Source organism: Electrophorus electricus, chromosome 25, assembly GCF_013358815.1.
Source record: "Electrophorus electricus isolate fEleEle1 chromosome 25, fEleEle1.pri, whole genome shotgun sequence".
In the NCBI taxonomy this organism is placed as follows: Eukaryota; Metazoa; Chordata; class Actinopteri; order Gymnotiformes; family Gymnotidae; genus Electrophorus; species Electrophorus electricus.
Genome location: NC_049559.1, coordinates 4,760,951 through 4,788,122, shown reverse-complemented (window position 1 = coordinate 4,788,122; position 27,172 = coordinate 4,760,951). Strand labels below are relative to the sequence as shown.

The 27,172-nt window shown below is 40.6% G+C and overlaps 3 protein-coding genes across 3 annotated transcripts in view; 2 read left to right on the top strand and 1 right to left on the bottom strand.

Annotated features, from left to right (window-relative positions):
• The window catches only part of LOC113592178 (mediator of RNA polymerase II transcription subunit 4), a 91,934-nt gene that overhangs the window by 5,197 nt on the left and 59,565 nt on the right, over window positions 1–27,172 (bottom strand). The window lies entirely within an intron of this gene.
• itm2bb (integral membrane protein 2Bb) lies at window positions 6–8,708 on the top strand. The gene is made up of 6 exons (XM_027032949.2): window positions 6–206; window positions 4,852–4,983; window positions 5,630–5,845; window positions 6,757–6,867; window positions 7,074–7,224; window positions 7,486–8,708. Exons 1-6 carry the CDS (start codon window positions 126–128, stop codon window positions 7,572–7,574), a joined length of 780 nt encoding a protein of 259 aa, XP_026888750.2. The 5' UTR covers window positions 6–125; the 3' UTR covers window positions 7,575–8,708.
• On the top strand, window positions 13,315–26,545 carry LOC113592181 (serine/threonine-protein kinase Nek5). Its single transcript, XM_027032952.2, has 22 exons — window positions 13,315–13,469; window positions 13,581–13,731; window positions 14,197–14,293; window positions 15,356–15,453; window positions 15,546–15,629; window positions 16,568–16,638; window positions 16,916–17,002; window positions 18,291–18,345; window positions 18,769–18,969; window positions 19,350–19,428; window positions 19,815–19,933; window positions 20,610–20,848; window positions 21,183–21,261; window positions 21,506–21,619; window positions 21,809–21,889; window positions 22,051–22,125; window positions 22,251–22,337; window positions 23,717–23,824; window positions 24,292–24,544; window positions 24,837–24,959; window positions 25,635–25,776; window positions 25,858–26,545. The coding sequence occupies exons 2-22, from the start codon at window positions 13,612–13,614 to the stop codon at window positions 26,123–26,125; spliced, it is 2,580 nt and encodes an 859-aa protein (XP_026888753.2). The 5' UTR covers window positions 13,315–13,469; window positions 13,581–13,611; the 3' UTR covers window positions 26,126–26,545.

Genomic DNA, 27,172 nt, shown 5'->3' with positions numbered 1-27,172 from the left:
CACAGCCAAATATTGTAGCTGTTTAGGATACGATCGGAGGCCTTCAGTGCGTTTCACTTGTCGCCAGAGACGAGAGCTTTTCTTTTCCTTAGCCAGAACATTCTCTTTAGACAGAGAATCTCATCATGGTTAAAGTGACTTTCAACACGGCCCTTGCGCAAAAAGACGTAAAAAAGGACAGTGAGACGCTTATTCCGGAGGATCAGGTAAATATTATGACAAATTAAACGATGACATTGGAGAGTTTTACTGAGAGTGGCCGCACGAATTATGAGGGTGTGTAGAAAACATTTTAAGAAAAGACGGGTTTTTAGTTGGGACAAAAGGAAAAGGTAACGCTTAATTTTCACTAATATAACGTCGATTAAACGACGTCAATATTGAATCCCTGCCTCATTTGCAGACTTCTTAAAGGATTATGAAAGGCTACTTTATTTTAAACCTTTATTTTAACCGTGAAACCTGGCGGAGTCCTGCGACAGCTGTAGCCGTCGTTTCTCATTTCACTTGGCGTAAAGGCACCGATAGTTTGTCAAGGTTTTGATCCTTCAGATGATTACAGTGCCAGACTGTGTACAGTTGAAATGGCAGATACAGAGCATGTCCCGTCGCGGTTTAATCGAGAACGCCACCGAGAAAACCCTTTTAGAACTGGACACACTAAACCTTAGGCTGCTACGAACACCAAGAGCATTTCTGTTGGCATTTGTAAGCGATTTCACGGACCATACCTCTTAAAGCGATTTTGAAATTAATTGTACATTGTGACATGTACAGACATTTAGTTAAAATGCAGTTGTAATGTAATTCAGATTTCTATTACCTACGCTAAATGTTTGGGATAATCTACTGCAGAAACCTAATATCATTTCAGCATACTTCGTTGGCCTTTTGGTGTACTTGTCTCTCATGAAATAACTCGATTTCATTAGCGTTGGGTTAGTACCGTGCTTTTGTTTATTTTGTATTTATAGTGCGAGCCACGGAGGTTACTGCACATGCGCGCATCAGCATTACATAAAGTTTGTCCCCCCCCCCCCCCCCCCCCCCCCCCCTTTATACTAATTGTAATAGGGCTATTAATTCAGTTTTCTTTAACTGAAGGCTATCACACGAACCCAATGTAGTGTTACGTCCCTTTAATGTGTCCAAACGTCACTGCTGTATTTGGTGCAAGTTCCACAGGATCAAGATAATCGCATCCGCCATTCCTCATGGTACAGCTGTGCGCGCAGCGGTAGGACCCTGAGCAGAGCATCGGCGTATGTCTTACTGGGTGCTTCTGAAATCCACGACACGCATATGCAAATTAACGTGAAGATTTCTGTACTTGAGTCGTGTTCGTGAGTCGTGTTCTCAGGCGCGAGACAGCCTCTCGAGGCGCCCGTGTGAGCGTCTCGCACCGACTCTTGGTGTCGCGTGGGCACCGTACAGACCTTTCCCGGGTTGTTCGTCAGTGGCCCTGTAGCCAAAGTCCTAACGTGCTTAAAGACAGTGCGACTTTGCACTTAATTTCAGTCTCTTGTCAAATCGATGGACCCTGTGTTTGCTGTAATGTCTGTTGTGTTATTTTATTATGATGTGAAATATTTTTGAGATTGGAGTATTTGTGCTTGGACACGCAGTTTGTAACGTAAGCCTTAATGATTTAATAGCTATAATAATATTACTATATTTCTGCAGACTAATCATTTTGTCAATTTACATTATCATACAAGCTAATAAAGAGCAGCAATGGCTCGTGGGCAGGCTGAGAGAAGACACAGACACAGTGTTGAGCAAGGGATGGTCTGCGCCAAAGTCCAGGAGATGCTGGTGTAATTCTGTAGTCTTAGGTCCAACTCCCTCAGAAGATATCACAGTGCTCACTACAATTGTAGTAAACTTGTATTTACACTGGTAAGACGTGAATGAGCTAGTTCATTTGTGGTTGTTTTGCAGGATGGTTTTGTTTTTTTGTTTTTTTTTGCATTACTATATATAGTTACTTCATAATAATTTACATAAGACCCATTCTTACGGTAAGTTCTAGAATGTTCTGGCACTGGGACAATGCCCATGTGTACCGTATTCCCTGCCCCTAGGTACTAAATTGTATAAAGTTCCTTATCCTGGGTTATGAACAACAAATGTGAATTATTGTCTGTTCTGTTCCATTCTCTTGGTTTTCCAAGCTCTAAAATATAAGTGTCTGTTTGCTTTGCATATTAAGAATATTATGTAATCCTTTGCTTTTTTACAAACAATAAGTACATTTAAGATCACTGCCTTGTAGAAAGCATTTTTATACACATGGATTTTGTAAATGTAAGGGGTTATTTTTCATTATCTAAGAAACAGTATATAATCTTGCATATGTAATGTTTAATGAAATACAAAACCTGTTGGGACAAGTTTTGCATGTGCGTCACACACACGTTATGCAGGTTCGTCAGTATGCAGCCGTATTCCTAATGATCAGTTACCCAGTAGTTTGCCATAAACCTAGAAATGATTGAAGAATAAAACAATAAAAAGGTTTTGTCAGTGGATCTTGTGAACTTGGTATAGTAGAAAAGCATTCATTCATTTATTAATTCATTTTCTAATACTCTACCCTTCTCAGTGGGCAGTTTCTGTCCATAGTTCACTTAATATTTGGGCTGTAGACTTTTCTCAGTAGAAACTCTACATAGCACCAGAGATATAATCTCTAACTGTATACCACCAAGGCACCCATTGTAGGTTTTTTTTTTTAATAAAATAGACAAGGAGTACATACTATTAATAATACATTTACATAACCTTTTGCATGTTGTTTAACAACAAAATGCAAAACGTTATGCAGATGTATGCGCTATCTATCTATCTATCTATCTATCTATCTATCTATCTATCTATCTATCTATCCATCCATCCATCCATCCATCCATCCATCCATCCATCCATCCATCCATCCATCCATCCATCCATCCATCCATCCATCCATCCATCCATCCATCCACCCACCCACCCACCCACCCACCCACACCCACAGACTATATTGGTGAGTTTCCTGCACTGAACCAATATTTCTCTAATTTCTTTCTATGGTTCCTTCCTTGAGAAAGCAAAAGCTTTGGTGCTACTGGACTGTTTTATCATCTGTGAGTGTGCTTCAGCGATATGGGTTTATTAGCTGTGAGTGTGTTTCAGTGATGTGGGATTTATGTGTATGTTCTTATCTTGAGTTTTGTTGTGGCATGCAAAAATGTGAACAAAAGCATGCATGACTACCATACATTAAGATATTATTTCAAAGAAAAAACAAGACCTTGTATGTTCTATGATAGAAACTTTAAATATTAAATGTGTTTGCAGTGGAAAAGGCAAAGCTGATGACAGTCATATTTCTTTTGAAATTATTCTGTAAATAAGATGACTACAGCAATAACAGAGACATGGTAGTGGCATGGTAGGGGTTGTTGTACAGATACACGTTTTTCAAATGGGAGTTGCTAAGGTTTTTAGATCCTCTATCACCAACCCAGTTTCCAGAGTGCAAGTTTCCTGCAGGCTGGCAACAGTCGTAATATAGAAGTCCTGCTTCCAGTATCTTGCTCCTGAACACTGCCATTATTGAGATTAGGCTTGTTAGATACTGGCTAATGGCTGAGTGGATCTCTTTTGTTGTGGAACAGTATTAAAATTATATAGTTATAAAATTAACCCAATTCTGGTCATGCCTCAGCATGTGTAAGAGAGTTCTTTGCACTCCTGACACCAGAAGACAGATATGTCTTTGGTTTCCACTTAATTTGTGTGAGTATCTGTGTTGAGGATGAAAAAAAATCCCTGATATCAGTTCCCAAAAAAATGGGTTCTGCATTAAAAAAAAACTCCACAACCTGAACTGAAATTCATACCATGCGCAAATACATCTGCAAATAATGTGAACACAGTGCTAGATATTTATGCACTGACAGTACTGACAGTTAGTGGAAAGCCATGTTTCTAAAACCATCAAAACCCTCTTCAGGGTTTTCAGAATGTATAGTGCAGTGAAGGTTTAGTGAAGGGCCAAGTCTGTTAAAGACCTGAAGAGCTAGGTCTGTTAAAGACCTGAAGAGCTAGGTCTGTTAAAGACCTTGGTCCTTTTTACTTGACAGACAGAGACAGAGACAGAGAGAGAGAGAGACTGAGAGAGAGGGAAAGAGAGATTGTAGGAATGAGTCAGGTTATGAAGGCCAGTTTGAACATGTTCTTTCCCATGTAGAGGCACTTCCAAATGGGATACTGCATTATTATAAAGAATGCATGCATGAATCTCTTTAATATAAACCCTGCCCGTATAACTAATTGTTTATTTTTATCTGAGGTCTTTGTGTCATTTGTGTCACCTAAGCTGTACATATGTACAATGTGTCAGATTTCATTTCGTGCCATTTGTTGCATCATTTCTATCTTGTCTGTTTGCTTCTGGATGAGTCATCATGTTCTCGTGGTGACACTCCAAAAAAACCTGTCATTTATCAACCTTGTGAAGCAGAAATGTATGCACACACATTTTTATATAGCACATTTATAATGGTTTAGAATCACTTTAAAGTATGTCAAATACAGTCTATATCTGTCCCATATATGCATGCCATCACATTCTTATAAATTAATTTAAATCTATTAAATGTAATTAGTTATAAATCCTATTAATTCAATTCCACCAACCTAAAACTCAATTTAATTTAAGTAAATTTTAATTCACAATGACTTGGTGTCAGGGTTGTCTCAGGTGTTGCTCAGATGTTGAGTTCCTGCAGTCTGTCTCCTCATGCAGTGTAGACAGGGCACTGTATGTTTTCTTTTTTCTCATCTTTTGTTTTTTTATGTCTCTAGGATCCTGAAGTGGTGCACTTTGTGGGTCGCCAATCAAGAGCATGGTGCTGGTGCTTCTGCCTTGGATTGGCTCTCTTGCTCTCAGGCCTGGTTGTGGGAGGAGCTTACCTGTACAGGTACTACATAATGGAGGTGAGAACACCACCATTTTGGGAATACTGCACAAAAGACAAAGAGTGAAGCTCATGGCAAGAAGCTTGCTGTCGCATTTGGAGGTGTGGTTTTTGCAAGCTTGGTGTTTAGATACATGGTCTTTTGGAGGTGTGGTCTTGTGTTGACTCAGCTTGGTTGAACTGAAGCAATAATTTCTCCTGAGCTTCTCCCCAGTGGATATCCTCAGGGAAGATGTACACGTGAACTTTCCATTAAAGCAGCCAATAGCTCTGCCTGGTTTTGTATTTTGTACTGCCTTTGTACTGCCTTTGTGTAACAGAAACCCTGTAACATTCTTAACCAGATGCACAACGATCCGGTAATACATTGCAATGATCCGGTAATAATGTTCCAGATGTCAGTGAAGCACATAAGTGGCACATGATGAAGCACATAAACAGGCTTTACTTGGAAACCTGTTACACTTGTATTAGTCATTTCCATGGAGGTGAGATGCTCACCCCAGCACATTTTACGCCCTTTTATGCAACACAACCAGGCAAACTGGGACAACTCACTTTTCTCAGTGACAAACACAATTCTCCCCAGATTTATTAAGAGTAAGAAAAATATGTGTTTATTATCATCAATGCAATTATGGCTCTTTCTGTGTGTGTGTGTGTAGGAGGGACAGGTGTTTGTGTGTGGGGTGAAGTACCGTGAGGAGGACTTCATGATGCAGGAGGAGGAGGATGGCATGCTTGAGGACTCTCCTGTGGGCCTGCGCATGGTGGATGAGCGTGTGCGGGTGCTGCAGGACCAGGAGGTGGAGCTTATCAACGTTCCAGTGCCAGAGTTCAGCGACAGTGACCCCGCAGACATCGTCCACGACTTTAACAAAGTGAGAAATACACGCAGATCACTCAACAAACGCACACGCACACACAAGCACACACCACACAAGCATTCAGAAGCACCACTTAGATCCCGATATTCAGCATTAGGCCACAGATATACTGTATATATCATTACATAGCCATACATACAGACACACACAAACATAAACGTACATCCATAACACCATATACACTCAAACACACAAACGTACATACACTTACACACACAACACCATACACACACAAACATACATACGCATACACACACAACACCATACACAATCAAAAACCCATGAACACTACATACACATATTCACACATGTAAAACAGCCAGTATTCTCTTCTATGCTGTATATGCCATAGCAGACTAACATATGTATGTACATCTTTAACAATGGACGCTGATAAAGCTTTAGAGCAAAGTTCTACTGCATTTACAAATATGTGATTAATATAATTGTATAATTCTCTGTCTTTGCTGACACTACTAGAGATAGGTACTCTGGTTAGCTCAGTGTGTCTTTGGTTTATTACATGCATTGACTATATTTATCAATTTTGTTTTAGAAAGCAAGAGGCAGCCAGTCAGTATCTTTGGCAAAAAATAACGCTTCCCTAACTTTGCACATATCCTCACACATCATAATTGCAGCTGCAGACACATCCCAAATACAGCTGCTTCCTATAAGACATAGATGACCACTATATCACCACTACAACCACTTTATAATTAGACTTTAAACTAGACATTAATAGCCATGTACAACCTTGTACACAGTGTGTGTGTGTGTGTGTGTGTGTGTGTGTGTGTGTGTGTGTGTGTGTGTGTGTGTGTGTGTGTGTGTGTGTGTGTGTGCGCGTGCATTGTGTGTTTATTTTTTTTCAGTGTGTTTTCATTGTGTATTTGTGCTGACAGAGGCTGACTGCATATCTGGATCTGAGTCTGGACAAGTGCTATGTGATCACTCTGAATACATCAGTAGTCATGCCACCTCGAGACTTTGTGGATCTGCTCATCAACATTAAGGTGAAGGGCTATACGGGTCTCTTTTGTTCTTCGATGTGTAATATTTGTGACTGTGAAATCCAGGTAAAAGAGAGTTTGCAAAGAGATAGATAACTGTGTGTGTAAGTAAGAGAGCTCAAGCTTGTTTTGTTTGCTCTTGTGTAAATGCACAAGCTTATTTGTGTATTTATGGTTGTGTGTGTGTGCGCGCGCGCGTTTGTCTCCAGGCTGGCACATACCTGCCACAGACATACTTGGTGCATGAGCAGATGATGGTGACAGAGAAACTCGATGAGGTGAACCAGCTGGGCTTCTTCATCAGCAGACTGTGCAAAGGAAAAGACACCTATAGACTTCAGCGCAGAGAGAGCATTCTGGGTAGGTACACAGATACACAAACACCTGCATACACATACACATGTTGCCTTGTCACACTTCAAACACAAAGAAAGCTGCAACTCAGAACAGTTAAATACCTTTTGATATATGAAAGATGAATATGTAAATCATATTAGACAGTTTTCTGACTTCACACCCATACAACACACCCATGCACACAAACACACATGCATGATGACTCACACACACCTGTCTTGTGACCAGTCTGTATGTGTAAAGTAGGAGTCTCTTCCTTAATAGGCATGCAAAAGCGTGAGGCTCTGATCTGCCACAAGATCCGCCATTTTGAGAACAAGTTTGTGGTGGAGACGGAGATCTGTGAGCTGTGAGGAAAGAGAAACAAGAAGAAGACAGACAGAGGAACCAGTGAAACATCTCACTCAGCAGTGGTATTACAACCACCACTGCACTGCCAGGAAGTGGTTGTCTTTCCTATTCTGTCTCATAAGTCGTCATCTTGTGTATTTGGAGCTACATTGTGAAGTTGCGTTCATGGTCTCAATTTAAAGATGACTTTGGTTTCTATAAGCATGTTTAATATTCTTGTCTAATACTGTTTTAAACAAAAGATGGATGGGGAGGTTGCAACAGCTGAATTGTGCATGCGTGTGTGTGTCTGTGTGTGTGTGTGTCTCTGTGTGTGCGTGTGTGTGTGTGTGTGTGTGTGTGTTTGTGTTTCATGCTATTATATTGTTTATAGTTCCTTAAGTTGATTAAGAAGGGTCCAAGTACCACTCGTTCTACTGATATTTGATTATATCTATTTGATATTTAAGGAGTGAAACAGAACAATTTAAACATTACAGAAATCTGCATAACTGCAAAAAAAAAAAATGGCTGATTGAGATATAGACTGAGTATATTTTTTCAAAATCAGAAAAAAAATCTGCAGTTAAATTTAATATTTTTTATAACTATACTATATGGTAACTAAACTATATGGTAGCATAATGTTTGGATTTGTCCCAGTTTATTGTACATTGTGTTTTGTGTTATTCTGATAATTTACTAAGGAAATGGGATGATGTATAAAGCAGAAATTTTAATTCTCATAGTGAATAGAGAATTGTATTCTCTGAAAATAGTCTGATCAACAAATGCTTGTCAGTTTCTCTTTTCAATTTGAACAGTCAAACAATGACAATAATTTCTTAATACAAGAAAGTGTTTTATAGGAGGAGCACAATACTATGGAAATGCTTTGTAATCAAATGTATACACATAAGAAAATGAATGTTAATCTGTATATAGCTATAACCTTTCTCTAAGAAAGACACAAATAATAAAGTCATAAGCCTTCACTGTTCTAATTATGTGATGTGTTTTTTGTTTGCTTGTTTGTGTTTTGCTTTTGTATTGACCCCAAGTCCAAACTAAGGGAACACTGCAGCTCCAAACCTCCCATGTGTACAAACATGTAAACTGAGTAAAAGCTCTGTGTATGTACAGTGCCTGTATGGAAATCAGTTGTCCGGTGTTTTATTTCGGTGAGCCTGCACTCTGCGTGGATGAGCCGAATGAGAGATTAAGTCAGGTGGCCAACATGGCCAGTCTGAAGCATGACAAGGAGTTTTTAATGTTTTTACAAAATAATCCCATTTGACCTTCCCATCACCACCCCTCACCCTTTTGGGGCGTTTTTGCGTTTGTAATGTTCGTGTGTGTGTGTGTGTGTGTGTGTATGTGTAAACAACATTCATTGTTGTATTCATCCAAAAGTCCTCAGATTTTTACCGCTACCCTTACAGATGAGTCAAGTAATGGTAGCGCAGAAGGAAAAAAGAATATGAGTGGAAAAAAAGTTTCGTTGGAATTTTGCTTTTGTGCTTTCAAGTTTCAAGTCTGATCATATATTAGGTTTCCTGTTGGTAAGGGAGAGGCACTGAATTGCTTACTGAGATATTTTAAGAAATCCAAATGTTTACTTTTTCTATTTTTCTGGCTTTGACTGATGTCTGTGTTAGTTGTTAACAGATTCATCCACTGCATCATAGTGCAATAGCTTTTTTTTTTTCATTTCAAAAACGGGATTATTTTAGGAGGGTTGTTTGTTTTTTGATTGTTTGCTAGGGCTAATGTGATTATAGGAGTTTTGGATTGGTGGTTCTATTGTTGGCAGATCTCTGAGAGATGGAGAGGGTGAAAATGAAATGTTATACCCAAAACAGAGAGACAGTTTAGTGATAACCTTCCAAAAGTGACAAACTGGCGTACATGTCCAAAGTACATGCAAATAGTTATCTTTAGTATTCATTGTGTACTGTGTACGTTTCATGTTTGAATTGGCCCATTTTTAACACATTGTGTCTTGTTAGGTGTGTCATATGTGTAACCTTGTATTGAATTAACTGTATTTATCATACAACTTTGAGAGAAGTTTCTTGTGGTCAATACAAATGTATTTATAGATTATTGTCTGTTATATTGATTATTGTCTATTATATTGATTTTGGTAATTAGTATACTTTTTATTTGATGATATTCTAAGTACTGATTTTCTTTGATGCCAAAATCTCTCATTCATTCTTGGTGAGTTTGAATCTATTATATTGTTACTGAGCAAGTGTTTAAGGTGTGTGGCTTGTGGCATATGACCATGTATGTGTTATATGACCATATATATGTGTTATATGGTCATATATATGTGTTATTATATGACCATATATATGTGTTAGTTTGTTCATTTTCCACCAGGCTGTCAGAGTTGTAGAGATTGCTAAGCTTTGATTTATGTTTGTATTAATGAATGGTAAATCCATAATGGAGATTTCATTGCAATATAATTGTTCTATGTCAAGCCAGGAGTTATCATGATAATCTTCATTTAAGTCTCCACTTAATTCTCCATTTAAGAAGATATGAAAGCTGGTTTGAAGAGTAGCAGTACCCACATAGCATTCAAGCTTAGACCGGAAGTCTTCTGGAGAGCTGGAGTAAAATAGCCCGGAACCAAGGCAGTTCCAGACACCTAGCCCCTGGTACTCCAGAAAGCTTTGGCTAGGATCTCCCTCAGGTGTTGCTTGTATCAGAGATTCCTCATTGCCTCAGAGGAGGAGGTCACAATAGGTGTCCGGGTGTGAGATGGTAGCAGCCCCGACATCTGGCGTCCATGACTCTCCAGAACTGGAACTTGCCCACACAGAGAGCTCTGGGGAACACCACACTTAAACGAGCTATTGAGTCTGCTGTAAGGCGTGAGGAGAACCAACACAGCATGCAGACAAAAAGGAAAAAAGAAAACAAAAAGGAGACCACTGCTTCCAAAAATGGTCTGTCCTGTGGAGGAAAAAACAAACTAACAAAACAAATTCAAACATAAAAGTGCACTAACCATAACTAATGGAAGGCTGACATCCAAGACTGCCATCGATCCTACAAACAAAAAGGCTTATAAAGGAAATGACATCATAACACCCAGGTCACTGAGGCAAAACACGTACCACCTGAGTGGACGGTTAGAAATGACTGTTCAAGCCTTCTTGATAGTGCTTTACTGATAATATTTATGTCTGTATTAATTAATGATATGGAATGATAGCCTGACCATAGTGTTTGGTATTTATTTGGTTTCATCGGAACTGTTATTATTGAAGTGTTCATTTATGGTGAAATGAGAGATGCATTCTTTTATTTTGTTGACCATTTTTAGAAATAAGGAGGAAATGGTGGGCTAGAAATGTTTATGGAGCTCAGCAGGGAATCCATCCATGCCTGGAGATTTATAGTTTCTCATTTGTGTGATTGCTTTTTGAAATTCATCCTCAATGGCATAACTAGGATCTCTGTTTAATTTTTGTTCAATTTTGGTAATGAGACCTCCTTTTGCTCTGTAGTTTTGTTATTTGAATACACGTTTTAATAATAGTTTTAAAAGTATTGCTTTTGCATCTTGAATGATATTCCCTTGTGAGTCCTATATTATTTATAATGTTTTTTTCTTTGAGTTGGATCTCCAAATATATTTCTGATTTTCAGCATGTTCATAGTGCTTTTGTCTACGTTGGGCAAGTAAAGTTTTTTTGATTGACTGTGACATCTAAACTATGAATATCTAAGCTTTTCTCTCTTCTCCCTGCCTTTGCTGTTTCCCATAGTAAAGTGAGGGAGATTTCTGGTGTATCATCTATATCATCTCCTTCATAAAATAGGTGTCAAATTCAATGTCCTTGATATGTATTATGTTAAAATACCAACTAGGTCTTGGTGTTATTGAGTGTGCATCACAGAGATTAAAGCTAATGGCACCTGACCAGAAATAATTATACGATAAATAGTTGAACTTTATGTGTGTAGAATAATAGAGTTGAGATTTTGGATATTTAAGCTTTATGATCTTTCAGGAGAATTAATGCCTGTTATATTCCATCTTACAGATTTGATATTTGGATAGTCATACAACTAAGTGTTTTCTTAGAATGTTTTATAGCTATGACGCTGATCGAACAGAGGCAAGATGCAAGTTCTGTGAAGAGCATTATTTATTGAGGGCAAATCCATATTCATTATCACAGGGACAGTCCAGGGTCGAAAAGCTAGGGGAATCAGATACAGAAACAAGACCAGAATATATAATAACAAGACATAGATGCTACTACATGAAACAAGACACAAAAATACAAAGCAGGAAAGCAAGCAGGACCTGCAACATAAAAGCAGCAAGCAGCATAACATCGGAATCTGAATTGTTTCAGATGACGTGTCTTTTCCAGTACCCTGGCTCAGGTCCTTCCCAGACTGTACCTGGCTACATTCCTTGACTACCAAGGCCAGGCACAGCTTCTCTCAAACAAGCCTTCTGATTTTTCATGTATTTGTGGTGTACTGATGGTAGCTGTGAAGATGGTAAGTAAATTTAAGCAGAAAGGCAGAACTTAAAAGCAAAGAAGAAAAACACTAGCAATTGATTTAATTAACCAAACTTCTTAAACAGTATGCTTACCTCATAAGATGGACATAGTAGGAGAGACTTGGTAGACTTGTTTGAATTTGTATCCGCACTCTAACTTGTATTTTGTGAACTTACATCACTTGACAGGGCCTGGAGTTGCATGACTTAAGATCATTGACTTAACTAAGAAATATCAAACATGGGTAACATTCTGCCTGTTTTAGGGGGCTATAGCCACTCTTAAATGTTCTTTAGCCCCCAAAATAAGCATGCATTATTAAATAGTCAATAGTTCTCATTAATTCTATCTTATTCAACCATGCCATTGTATCTCCAAATTTACAATAAACTGAGTTAAAGGGCTTTAGGACCTGGGAGAGGTGTTGCTGCCATACAACAGCCCTGAAACCTGAACCACATTTTGAGTCTGAAAAATGTTAGGGCGACCTCTGACACTATTACCATCACTCATTACCCATTAACAGAGGATTGCTTAAGACTGTGTAACTCCAACATAAAAGTAAATACATCATTTGGATGTCTGTTACAATTGTCCGAAGTAAAATCACATTGACATGCTTGTGAAAATACCGTTAAGATAGCAGAGGAACCCTGATGACTGATGAACAAATCCTAATGTAACATTACTCATAAAGCAAACTAAAAATGACTTCTGCATCAAACAGTTCATGTAGGGCAGGTGTGAATGGATTTTACTACAGTACACTGCAGTTACTCACCTGGAAACCTCTTAGGATATATATATATACACACACATATTATACACATATATATATACATACACATTTTTATACTGCTATTGTAAATGTATTGTAAATGGTGGGGCGTAATTTTATTGGAATAATGTATGCTAAAATAATTCGTGGTCTAGTTACTGCTGTGGCGAGGCCAGTGTCGTTTTATGCGTGAAGAAGCACAGAAATAAAGGACATAAATAAATGTAATTTTTTACATTTAATGTTTTTGTTTTATTTGTATTTTACTTTGAATGGTACCTTTTGACATTGTGTAAACTTCCGCATACGAAGTTCACCCAACCAGAAGCATTCATAACTCATTTCCCTTTTCCGAATTTTTAGAAATTGTGCTTTTGACATTTCTTACATTCAAATAAGCAAATAGATCAAGAGTTCGAGGGGAAACAGATGTCAATACAGCATCGCCTCAACTCTCTTAGTTTAATTTAACAATCAAGACCACAGTCTGTTTACCCGTTGCCATGGTTATGGACATCCCTGTCCAGATGGTTCCAGTGATACCTCGATCAACAATTTTAAAGATTATAAACTTATATTGAGAACTGTTCTGACTAGAGGTATTTCAAAATCTTAAACCGTTTGCTTTAGTTGCCACTGAATGCTTTTTTCTAGAATATGTTCGCTGCATGGTGTAGCTCTAATTTTGAATCATGCCTGCCTTTCCGCAGCGCTCCCAGTGCTCCCAGTGCCCCCAGTGCCATGGACCGCTACCAGGTCGTGCGCCAGATCGGACACGGCGCATTTGGGAAAGCGCTCCTGGCCAAAGAGAGGAACGGGTCTGAGCGCCACTGCGTCGTGAAGCAAATCAGCCTGAGTCGGGTGAGAACGGAGCAGTAGCGCAGAAGCTATGTTTGATGTTACCACTCTGATGACACCTTTTTGACTGCTTAAAGATCTCAGAGCAAGTTTCCTGGGGAAAGTGTTCCTGCACAGAAACATGTTTTGTAACCCCAGTGCTGAAGTGAAACATGTATCTAATTATGCTTCCAACATATATAACATATAATATACAGTGGACTAAAAAGTTGCATTTTAAAAAATGGCTGTGAAGTGTATAACTGATCAAACACCAACTTTACATGATACAAAGGAACAATTCCTAGTTGTAGAGTGGTTCTAAAAATACATGGCAAATACACAACCCTCAACCAGTGATTTTTAAAAAAGAGAAAGAAGACATGGTTGTTTTTTTTTTGGGGGGGGGGGGGGGGGGGGGGGTTAAATCAGGAGTTGGTATAGCTCTCTCTCTCTCTCTTTCCCTCTCTCCCCTTCTCTTTCATCTAGGTGTCCCCTTGGGAAAGAGAAGCACCCTTAAAGGAAGTGACTCTGCTGTCCAAAATGAAACATCCAAACATTGTTGCTTTCTTTGGGTCATTTCATGGTTAGTACACAGCCAATGCTGTTGTTTAAGAGTCTGTATTGTTTCCTTCTTGTCTTTTATCATGGACCCTGCTGCTTTTCACCATGCTGTGGCTTGTAATCTTAAACATTATTAGACAGAAGTTAATCCTTTAATATTAATATGTTAATATGCTTAGCCTAATCATTGGAACATACATTTTTTCCCAAACCAATCAATTCCACATCACTGGTATGATGCCAGACTACATTTGAGAATCTGTAACATTCAGGATGATTGTCTTACAAAGTGATAGCTGTGTTCATGGTCCAGAATGGCAGTTAGAATCAGCTAAACTTAAGTAATTCAAATTCACAGCAGGTTTAGAGAAATTATTTGTACAAAGAATCTGGATCCATGCCCTTAATGAGCAAGACAACAGTGGTAAGCAAAAACATCCTGAGGAGCAGACAAAGAAACCTGGAGAGGAACCAAGGCTCAAGGAACCAGTCTTCTACTCATTATGACCAGAGGGCAAACTAATGCAATGAATAAAGTTGCCTTTTGCTTGAACTTGATATAAATCTATAAGAGTAGCTTAATAGACTTAAGAAAAAATGAACAAATATTTGGCAGAGGTCCTTAGATTATTATGTGAGAACCAATTAGTAGTTCTATTCAGAATCAGGAAGCATCTAAATAGTTTAGCAGGAGAGCTCACAGATGTGATGATGGCTTATTCATTAATGTTTCCATGACACAATCAAGGCACAATCAGAAGAATAAGGGGCATATGCAAATGAGGTACAGATGGAGGGTCCATGATGGTCAGGCTGGTCTGAAGGACAGACAAGCAGGAATTCTCCTTCAGGGTTGAGCTTGCATCAGAATAAGAAGAAGTTGCTTGTACAGATCATCAGAGAAAAAGAATTACAGGGATGGCTAACTCTGGACTAGAATGCACTGGACAGTTATGTATAACTAACACAGCTCATTAGAACAGAATAGAGTACAATACAGAATGGAAGAACAGTTCTCTCTCTCTCTCTCTCTCTCTCTCTCTCTCTCTCTCTCTCTCTCTGTGTGTGTGTGTGTGTGTGTCAGAGGGAACAAATCTTTACATAGTAATGGAGTTTTGTGATGGTGGGGATCTCATGAAGAGAATCACGATGCAAAGGGGACAGCCATTCAAAGAAGAGCAGGTACACACACACACACACACACACACACACACACACACACACACACACACACACGCACACACACACTAATGTGTCCTTTCCATTCTGTACAGATAGTAGACTGGTTTGTTCAGATATGTCTGGGGCTTAAACACATCCATGACAGAAAGGTTTTGCACAGAGACATCAAAGCCCAGGTAAACACTTCTAACATTTCACATAGATATATTGCTTTAGCATGACATTAAGCTATAGCAGAGACTGTCAGTGAGAACCCACTGAGAACTGAGTTTAAAAACTTTGGTTCAGACCCTTTCAATGCCTTGCCCATCAAAGCTTGTGAAATCTTTAGCTCATTTCTAAACTTTTCAAGTAGTCTTAATGCCTCTGCCATGGTCTTGTGGCATGTGCTGAACACTCTTTACAAGAATCTTAGGTTCACCTCTTGTATCCCTCTCTAAGATGAACAATTTTATCTACATTGCTCTCAGCTCTTGCATCAATGTCATGTTTAAAGGCTCTCATGAATTTTTTTTAACTCAGTTGGGAACTATGGGACTACACTGTTTTTAAATTCAGTTTGGAACTTTGGGATTACAATGTTTTTAAACTCAGTTGGGAACTATGGGACTACACTGTTTTTAAACTCAGTTCTGTTAACTGTTTATTGTAATATACAGCAGGATGCATTTGTTAAGTGGGTTTACTGGGGAAGCAGGTGACACCAGACAGCATTATGCAGCTTAAAATTGCCCAGACAAAGAGCAAATGTTCAGAAAGAACACTTCAAATGGTGAGCATTTGTACAGGTCTGAAGGCTAGTAGGCCAGTGCTGAGCCCTAGAGGGCAGAGGTTCAGTGACACACCTAATGAGCTACATTTGTGATTACCTGAAAACATAATGCTATCCTGTATGGTCCACAAAAGTGTCTCTATATCTGTAGGTGCACTATGCCAGTCCAACTATTGGACACTATTGAGTCCAACTAACAATTATTACAATATAATCACTTACTATAATATAGGTATTGTTATTTACAGTAATTTGGGAATTATATGTTGGGTTAATTTAATGTGGGCATTTTTAGTGGATTATTGTTGGCTTTGACTGCTTTGGTTTTATGTAACATGGCAGAACATCTTCCTCACCTACGGAGGCCTGAAAGTGAAACTGGGTGACTTTGGCATCGCAAGAATGTTGAACAAGTGAGTATGTGCCATACTGGTAAACATGGTATTCAAGATCAAAAAGTATTCAAGATCAAATCCACAAATCATAATATAAATGTAATAAATAAATTTGGACACTTAAAAAACTACACTGTAGGTCAGTTGCAGCTGTTTGTTAGTGCGGAGTGGGAGGGTGAGTGTAGAGTACCATGCCCAGCCATGGAGCACAGGAAGTGTCTTTCAGCATTATGCTGGACTGAAAGGTAAATGGCGGGCATTCTTCTTTCCTCTTTTCGTCTCTGTCACTGGGCAGCACTGTGGAGTTGGCGAGGACATGTGTGGGGACACCCTACTACCTCTCTCCCGAGATTTGTGAGAACAGACCCTACAATAACAAAACGTATGAAAACAGCTGGACCTCGTTGTCTATTCTCACTCCCAGCAGTGTCACTGGATATCAATATGTGTGCGTGTTTGTGTGTGTGTGTGCGTGTGTGTGTGTGCTGATTTTTGTACTGATAAATTAACAAATTCCCTTTTAGCAGATTCCGAATAAGAATTAAACTTTTGAACAAATTGCAGAGGATTGGATAGATAGGTAAGTGCATGCATACTTAGATAGATGAAGCAACAAGCTAGTGCATGAGTTTCAAGTTTGGTTTATTTGTCACATACATAGTCATACACAGTATAACTCGTAGTGAAATGGTTGAGTGCTCTGTCCAAACTGAGGAAAAAGAAAACAGGGGTGCATAGCGAAATATATATTCTATATATATACAAAAATATATTACAGTGTATGTACAATATATGTATATTATGTTTATATACACAATGTACAATGTATATATGGATATTTAAATATGTATGTACACAATGTACAGAATGTACAGATCCATCTTGTAAAATGACATATTTACAGTTTTTATGTTACATGATAAACATGAATGATAAACAAGGTTTAACAAAGAGCATATGGAGAAATTAGAAGGCTTTAAGAAACAGGAGGAAACACAAAGGGGATGTTCTAGAATACAAACCCCTCACTTAGGAGGAGAGTTTGGAAATTATTGAATGAATTTTAGTTTATTGAAGGGATAGCCTCTTGAGATGTAATATGTCATTTTTAAGGAGGTCCAAATGCAATTGGGAAATCAAAGTATGTGATTCTCACTGTGACAATACTACGTTGCAAATGGAGTGGGTGGGCCTTCTACAGTAAGCAGATTGATGAATTGTACACTCTTACCTGGGGCCGGTAAAACAAACAGCAGGGGTTCCAGAAGAGCTCATCTGAAGTTTGATGTGGGCCAAGCCAGTCTCTGCTGGACCTTTAATACATGTGATGTGACTGCAACTGGTCACGCGCAGCTGGTTGGCACACACCTTCAGGACCCTGGGAGTAATTCCATCAGGGCCTGCAACCTTGCCCAGGTTTCACTTCTTCAGTTGTCCTCAGCTTCAGTTCTCTACAGGGTTTAAGGAGAATGGCTTTGTGGTGAGAGAGGGTTAGCTATCGTAGGGTGAGTAGGGGAATCGTGGTAGAGCAGTAGAGTGGGGAGAGTAGGGGAGCTGCAGGACTGGAGAAGCTTTGTTGGTTTTGTTCATGTGTGTTGGGAGCTGGGATGGAATACAAATGTGGACCTTCTCATGGCTCTGAGGACAGGGTTGATTTATCTTTCTTGCAGGGATATCTGGTCACTGGGTTGTGTTCTGTATGAACTCTGCACACTCAAACATCCGGTGAGTGGCTGCACAATCCACCACCAGCCTATTAACACAGAATCCATACACATACAAATACACATACCCAACTCCCCAACTCAAATAATTCCACACACTTCCACATATTGCAAAAATAAAATATATCACAGCATGCATAGTTCATAGTGGATTGGGCTGGAAGACATGAATTCATTTAATTTTCTATAAAAAGATTTGTTGGTGGGTGCATCACAAGTGTGTATGGGTTTGATTAATTTCTCAAAGACTGTTCTGTGCGTTGGAACTACATGGATTATGGTGAGTTTGCAAACATACAGGACTTAAAATGATTAATACGTCAATTAAAGCCTCTAAATGAAGCTTATGTTGGAGATTTTCCTGTCCCAGTGTTCTGTTCAGCTGGAGAACACTAATGTGTATGTTTTTGTATGGTGTTAACAGTTTGAAGGCAGCAGTCTGAGGCAGCTCATAGTGAGGATCTGTAGGGGACGCTATGTTCCTGTGTCACAGCTCTATAGTGCTGAGCTCAGGCTGCTGCTCTCCCAGCTGTTTAAGGTCAGCCCCCGTGACCGGCCCTCCGTGAACTCACTGCTCAAACGTTCACTCCTGCACACACATATCAGCAAGCACCTGGACCCTCAGGTAACACACACACACACACACACACACACACACACACACACACACACACACACACAGAGAGAAAACAAATAATGTTTCATTTAAAAAGAATAACAAATAATTAACACATACATATGTTTTGTATATTAACACATACAAAATAATAAATAATTAACACATATATGTCTCATATGTTTATCATGTAAGTTTAACCTGATGTAATGCTAATGTCATATTACTGTAAACATAGAAGCCCATGGCCTGTTTGTGTATTTCTTAGCATAACTCAAGCACAGATACACATATAGACAGGTTAAACAATTCAAGGAGTCACTAGTTTTTGTTTCACATGGCATGCGTTATGAGAATGTATGTTATCTCTTTATTTCATTGTATTGCAGTTGATGGAAGAGGAGTTTAGTCACACAGTTCTACACAGAGACAGACCTGTAGTACAGCCAGGCCCCAAACACAGCACAGGTACACAACACAGCACAGGTACACAACACAGCCCCAAACACATCACAGTTGCACAACACAGCCCAAAACACATCACAGGTACACAACACAGCCTCAAACACAGCACAGTGGGAAGTGAGAACAGCAGTGACAGTTTGCATCGATAGCAGTAAGAGCAGAGTATTCATAAACATTTAAAGATATACGTATGTTACAAATATACAAATGTGCCATCTGGTGGCCAAGATTATAGGGTTAAATTGTCCTATATTTAGAAGTACATCTTAACAAAGTGTAATTAATGAGCAGTCAGCGCATTCAATTTCTATGATGCATGGTATACAGTATTTAGATCTTTCTCTGTAAATGTAATGTAAATGTAATGTAAATAGTTCTCTCTCTCAAAGTTTCCAAAGTCAGACCGAGGCCTAGTCCAGCAATGAAGTTTGGGCCTCCAGTGGGCAAGCCTTCCCCCAGACCTGCGTGGAGATGTGCAGCATGTCTACCTCCCAGTCCTCGCTGTAAAGTATGCCTCCATTGCTCCACTACATTCCCTCTGTGATACATACACACAGTGCATTCTGTACGTAATTTGACTGCAGAACAGTTTTTGTTGTTCTGTTTTGTTGTTTTGTTTTGTTGTTTTGTTCTGCACTGCATCAAACTGGAATTGAAATAAGAATGACCATGAGGTCAATGTGCAGAATGTCAGTTTTAATTTGGGAGTGAAAATGTACATGTAGGGATTAAAATCATTTTTATATCAAACTGTCCCATTTTTAGGATGCAAAATCACTGGCCAGCTATTTACTTACAATTGTTTGGCCAGCTATGCCTCCGCATCATTAATTTGTGCATCTTTAGAGAGCTAATGAAAGACCTACAGTTGAAGATATGCTATTTGCACCTGGAGACCACTGCTTTTGATTTAGTTCATGAGGAATATAAAATGATCAATACCAGAGGTGGGCAATCACAGAAAATGAAGATAAATCAGTTACTGACATCAGGGACTGCTAGAACAAAAGGTATTTCAAAATCAGCTGTTTTGTGTCATTGGGTTTAGCAACATTAAGAAGCAAGTATGTTCTGCTGAGTTTAACAATCTGGACGATCTCAGTATACCAGCATCTATCATATAAGACTTATAAAGCACTTCTATTGTAACATAACGTTACATTTTGTCTAATTTTGTTTTTCAGTCTGTGCGAGGCCATGCAGCAGAAGTCTGTGGGGGAAGAGCGCACCTGGGAAAAGGCCCCAGCCACTCAGCACCCAAACAAAACGCTCAGCTGCAGCAGTATGGGCAGTATTATGCTCAACTCGATCAAATTCAGTGCCTGCCAAATCTTCGTCACCCTCCTCTTCCTCTGCCTCTTGCAGTGCAGGAGCCAGCTGATTGCTACAAGGACAGGCCTAAAGCTCTGGGACCGTACCAGCTGTGAGTGCATGTCATGTCAGGGTGTGTGTGTGTGTAGTGCCACTGCGTATGTGGGTGCGTATGAATATTTTGCAGCAGTTTACTGAGAGAGTTGTACATAAATATAAGGAGGCACAGGAGAAGAATAAGAGAATCTAGATGGAAAAACAGACAAACAAACAGAGGGTGTAAGGGATGACAGAGTGCAGGTGAGAGTGAGGAGGGAGAACAGATGAAGGCAGAGATGATTAATGAGGGTGACAGGCTCAGCCAGAATGGAGAAAGAGAAGGTTCTGTCAGAAGAGAAGGACATTTTTTTCTTCCCGAATGCTAATTTTTCTTGGTGTGTCACCAGTGTGGCAGCAGCCCGGGAAGAATACCTTCGGAGGAGACAGGAAGCCAATCAGTACAAAATCAGAGCTGAAAAACAGCTGGTGAGAACACACATATATACAAGAACACACGCAGATATATTGTACAATATAAATATAGGAAATGATTCACAGATGCATATACATTCACACACACACACACACACACACACACACACACACACACACACACACACATACATACACACACACACACACACACACACACACACACACGTGTGTGTAGCTGAGAACAGCTGAGACCTCTGCTTTATTCTTAAAGCCCTTACTGATCCCTCGTGTACAGGGTGTAAGGCCAAGCACAGCCGATGGTGAAAGGTACAGGTGCCCTCGTCAACCACAGCACTGTGAGGAGAGAGCCACTCCACCTCAGACACATGACAAAGTACAGGGGAAACAGGTCTCTCCAAACTGGCCAGAGTATCCTTATTATCTAACGTTAAAATAAGCTTGGAAGACCTTTCTAAGCTTGGAAAACAATATACATCGAACTGTCTTGGGAAGAGATGCATGTGTCAAACAAAAACATGTGTCAAAAAAACAAACAAAAAACCTCCCAATAAACAATGTGCGTGTGTGTGTGTTGCAGGAGTATCTGAGGCAATTGCAACAAATCAGGCAGAGTTATCAGGATGAAGTCAAAGTGTTGAAACTGAGAGGCGATGCTGAGGTGATGTACTAACCGCATTAACCACTAATTACCAGTTAACTCCATGTTTACCATCACTGTTAAACACACACCAACCATCATGGTTAAGCCCACACTAATCACTGCCAGTGACTCCACAACCTGACTGCAGCCCTGCACTCTGTGCTTCTTTGCTTGTCCAGGCAAAACAAGCACCCATATACTTGGGGGACTGGCATGAAGAGAAACACACACATGCACTGAAGGAAGAGCAGAAGGTAAAAATGTGTGTGCACACGCACACGCACAAACACACACACAAATGCACACACAGAAGCCACACACACACACACGCACACACACATGCACACACAAACAGGTTAAAGCTGTCTTTCCTGTGAAGTTCACAGATGGAAATGAAGCTCTGGTGCAGGCCCTAGTGCAGAACCAGAGGGAGAAGAGAGAGCTACAGAAAAAGCACCAAGACCAGGTACCCCTAGCATCACCAGCATACACTCCTCCAGATACCTCCATCACCCGCACACACACCTCCAGATACCCCCATCACCAGCACACACTCCTCCAGATACCCCCATCACCAGCACACACTCCTCCAGATACCCCCATCACCAGCATACACTCCTCCAGATACTCACGTCACTAGCACACACTCCTCCAGATACCCCCCCACCAGCACACACTCCTCCAGATACTCCCGTCACTAGCACACACTCCTCCAGATACCCCCATCACCAGCATACACTCCTCCAGATACCCCCCATCACCAGCACACACTCCTCCAGATACCCCCCCACCAGCACACACTCCTCCAGATACCCCCATCACCAGCATACACTCCTCCAGATACCCCCCATCACCAGCACACACTCCTCCAGATACCCCCCACCAGCACACACTCCTCCAGATACTCACGTCACTAGCACACACTCCTCCAGATACCCCCCACCAGCACACACTCCTCCAGATACTCACGTCACTAGCACACACTCCTCCAGATACCCCCCCACTAGCACACACTCCTCCAGATACCCCCCCACCAGCACACACTCCTGCAGATACCCCCCACCAGCACACACTCCTCCAGATACCCCCCCACCAGCACACACTCCTCCAGATACCCCCATCACCAGCATACACTCCTCCAGATACCCCCCATCACCAGCACACACTCCTCCAGATACTCACGTCACTAGCACACACTCCTCCAGATACCCCCCCACCAGCACACTCCTCCAGATACCCCCCACCAGCACACACTCCTCCAGATACCCCCCACCAGCACACACTCCTCCAGATACCCCCCACCAGCACACACTCCTCCAGATACCCCCATCACCAGCACACACTCCTCCAGATACCCCCCACCAGCACACACTCCTCCAGAGACCCCCCACCAGCACACACTCCTCCAGATACCCCCCACCAGCACACACTCCTCCAGATACCCCCCACCAGCACACACTCCTCCAGATACCCCCATCACCAGCATACACTCCTCCAGATACCCCCCACCAGCACACACTCCTCCAGATACCCCCCACCAGTACACACTCCTCCAGATACCCCCCACCAGCACACACTCCTCCAGATACCCCCCACCAGCACACACTCCTCCAGATACCCCCCACCAGCACACACTCCTCCAGATACCCCCCACCAGCACACACTCCTCCAGATACTCACGTCACCAGCACACACTCCTCCAGATACCCCCCACCAGCACACACTCCTCCAGGTACCCCCCACCAGCACACACTCCTCCAGATACCCCCCACCAGCACACACTCCTCCAGGTGTAGACACGGGAACCGACATGCCACCACTGCCGGCTGCCTTTCTTTCATGCAGAAAGGAGTAAAGTTTGAGATCCAGTGGCAGGATGATGGGGCATGGAGGGACAGAGAGAAAGCTCAGCAGAAAGCACAGCAGAAAACAGCTGAAGCCAAAGACGAAGAGGTAAACTAGTGCTACTCAGGTAGATGCAGGGAATGGAAACTACTGCATTCTGTCAGTCTGGCTCAGAGTGATTACTCTTTTTAATAACATTGATTTCCACTATGACAGGAAAGCATAAACTCTATGGAATATATTACATTGTGGAGAGATTGTGAATACTCATCTACACATTATTTTATATAAGAGAATGTAGTGCAAATGGGAGTTTTTATTTCAGCACTGAAACAAACAATATATATATATATATATATATATATATATATATATATATATATATATATATATATATATATATATATATAAAATTTACTTTGCATTACTATAGTATGAATGTGCATATATATGAGCGAGTATCTATGTGCATATGTGTGCATATCTGTGTGTGCCTGTGGATGTTTGTGTGTGTGTGTGTGTGTGTGTGTATCTGAGTGTCGTGACATCTTTGTGTGTGCGTACATTTGTGTCAGGAGGACCTACTAAATCAAACTCTTCGATTTGATGGGGGACATGAACTAAGAATCTGGAACTGTCCTGCAAAGGAGAGCCAGCCTGAGGAGAGCATTCAGGAAGCAGGAAATGAGGGAATAAGAGAAGAAAGAGAGGAGAGAGAGGGTCTGAAAAGAGGAGTGTGGAGCCCAGAGACTCCTCACACGCTCCTGAACATTCTGGCCAAAATGGAGGTCTCATCCGTCTGCCCAACCACATATTCATCTCTAGTGGGTGTGTAGCACACTGAAAACACACATCCACACTAAATAAAGTCTGTATCAACCTATTCACACATAGAAAATAAATTAGCCAAATACTTAATTCTCTCCAAGGGGGAGAAATGTGCTAAAAATTCTTGCATTCTGAAAGTGGGCTGAAATGTACGAGTCTTTCTTTTTAACTGGGCTAGGCCTGTTAACTCCGGCACTTATAATGTTTTTGTTTAACACTTACATGGCACGTAAGACAGAGATTCATGACATGAGGGCCTGCGGTTTATTGATGGTATTTTGTTTTTCTGCAGGTGGCACTGCTCAGCAGGAAGGAAGGGAGCAAAGTCCAGAGGGGCGGAGACAATGGAGGAACCTCCCCCCTGATACTCTCCTTAATGATCTGGCTATGGCACACCTCACCTGCTCTACACTTGGTAACACTGGCAAGAATAGTTCATGTGATGAACAGAGATATGAAAAAACCGACAAAGTCTGTAATGAAATGAGTTTAAAGGTAAACTGAACAAAGACAGAAAACACAGAAGGATCATTTCATTGATGCTTTACTTCACTGGCTGTTAATTGAGAAGACCTCACCACCCTTTCTGCATGCACAGTCAGCTTATCCCACGTCCCCAAAATGTATAAATCTTTTTTTACCACACTCTTAAAATCTGTGGTAGAATGCAGAATTTTAATTCTGCTTGGATTGCCTTTATCAAAAGTACAGTTTTGTCTCTGCCTGGTGTCTCTGGCCAATCAGGTTTGCCTGTACTGGCCAGTGTTGATGGCTAAGCAAGGCAAGCTGTGTCTGACCACTGTACATTTTCCTATTTTGCTATTGAAATAGGCAATAGCAAAATAGTGTTGTGCAACACTAGTAATGTTGAATAGGCCTTGTAGCATTTACAGTGAATGACAAGAAACACTCCAAACAGGAAGCAGCTTAATTTAATTTGAGTGTTATTAACTGTGTCATTAACTAATACATGTGCTTCTGCCTGCTGAACTCAAAAATTAAAGGCATTATGCAATGTATGTAGATCACGCATTGGCCCTTTACACATTTTCCCCGTACTCACCTGTCCTCTCTACCCCTTCCTCATCAGCAACAGCAGTGTCATCAGATGAAGAGACAAAAGAGGAGGCCAAAGAGGGAAAAATAGACTCTACTGATGAAAAAGATGAAGAAGACTCTGACGTAGAGGTGGACGAGGAGCGCCTGGGTCCCCGATCGGATGAGGACGACACGTAAGTGTGAGGAGCGTTTTGTCTGGGAAGAGAAGTGCTGTTAAGTAGATTCCTCTTTCCTTCTCCCCTTTTCCCCTCCAGGAACTTTGAAGAGTCGGAGGATGAACTGAGAGAGGAAGTGGCAGATTCCATGAGGAACCTCTTCATTATGGACGAGGATGAGGAGGGGCAAAGCACTGCAGATGGGGTACCCAGCATAAATCCAGAAGAGAAGGGCAGCACAGCTACCTTTATACAAGGGGCCCTGGCACAGGGCCTCACCCAGGCATCAGAGCCCCAGGCTGGGCAGGAAGCAGCAGTGGGGCCCCTGGATACAGAGGAGATCCATAACATGGAGACAACAGAATAACAATACCATGAGTAGTAATGCTCAAATTTACTGCTGCAAACGCATGAAAAGAGTGCACAAACTAGAATATTTACACTGATTAACACAAGGGACCAGAATGATAACAGGGTATTTTACACAAGGGAATAAAATGACACAAACATGCCACCTACATACCAGTATCAGAAGTGCATGAGGGTATTTTTCCTGGAAATACACCAGAGGTACTGGAGGACATTTTCACCCAAACCCATGATGACTGCTAAAACCCAACTCAGTTATTGTACTTGGAGATTGATACTCGATAAAAATCTATATACTGGATAAGAGAATCCAGTTGAGTGGAACTGTTTGCTTCAGTGGTTAATTATATGTAACTTTTGAAGTAGAGGACTAAATTCGATTGCTCCTATTATACTAATATATTGTATCTGCAGATATTGGTTGGTTTTGGTTGGTTTTCAGATAATAAAGATTTAATGTCTCTGTAAGAGAGTAGGGACTGTAGAGGGTTGTATTCATTAGTCATTCATAGTGCATTAAAATTAAACTCCACAATACTGTGATATGAGAGTTCAGTGTATTACACAGAATTTGAAGGCATTATACAAGTGCAATATTCTGTAGATCACATGGTGTCACACAGGTTTCCACATACACTCAAAACACAGCTTTTAAGCAGAATTAAACAGAGTTGGCTTGGTGGAAATTAAAGCTGTTTCGTTTAGTTTAGCTTTAGGGAATGTCTAGCTCAATAAGACCAGAATTATGGGTATTTAAACCAGTTCATATCCTTTTCAATTCAAGATTAAAAAAATGCTATGGAATACTCTGCATTAAATAGTGTCATTTGCAGTATAAATACTGCACTAATTACACTGTAACATACTAATTAACAATGTAAAACAACACACCAAAACTATGTTCTTACAGAATTTAATGAGTATCAGCCCACAGGCAGCAAGTACAAAATGAGACCCAAGAAAATGAACACGTACACTGTAACAGTGGCTATGTGAAATGTGGTACTGAAAGCTGGCACTAAACAACTGAAATCTAGAGTCATCA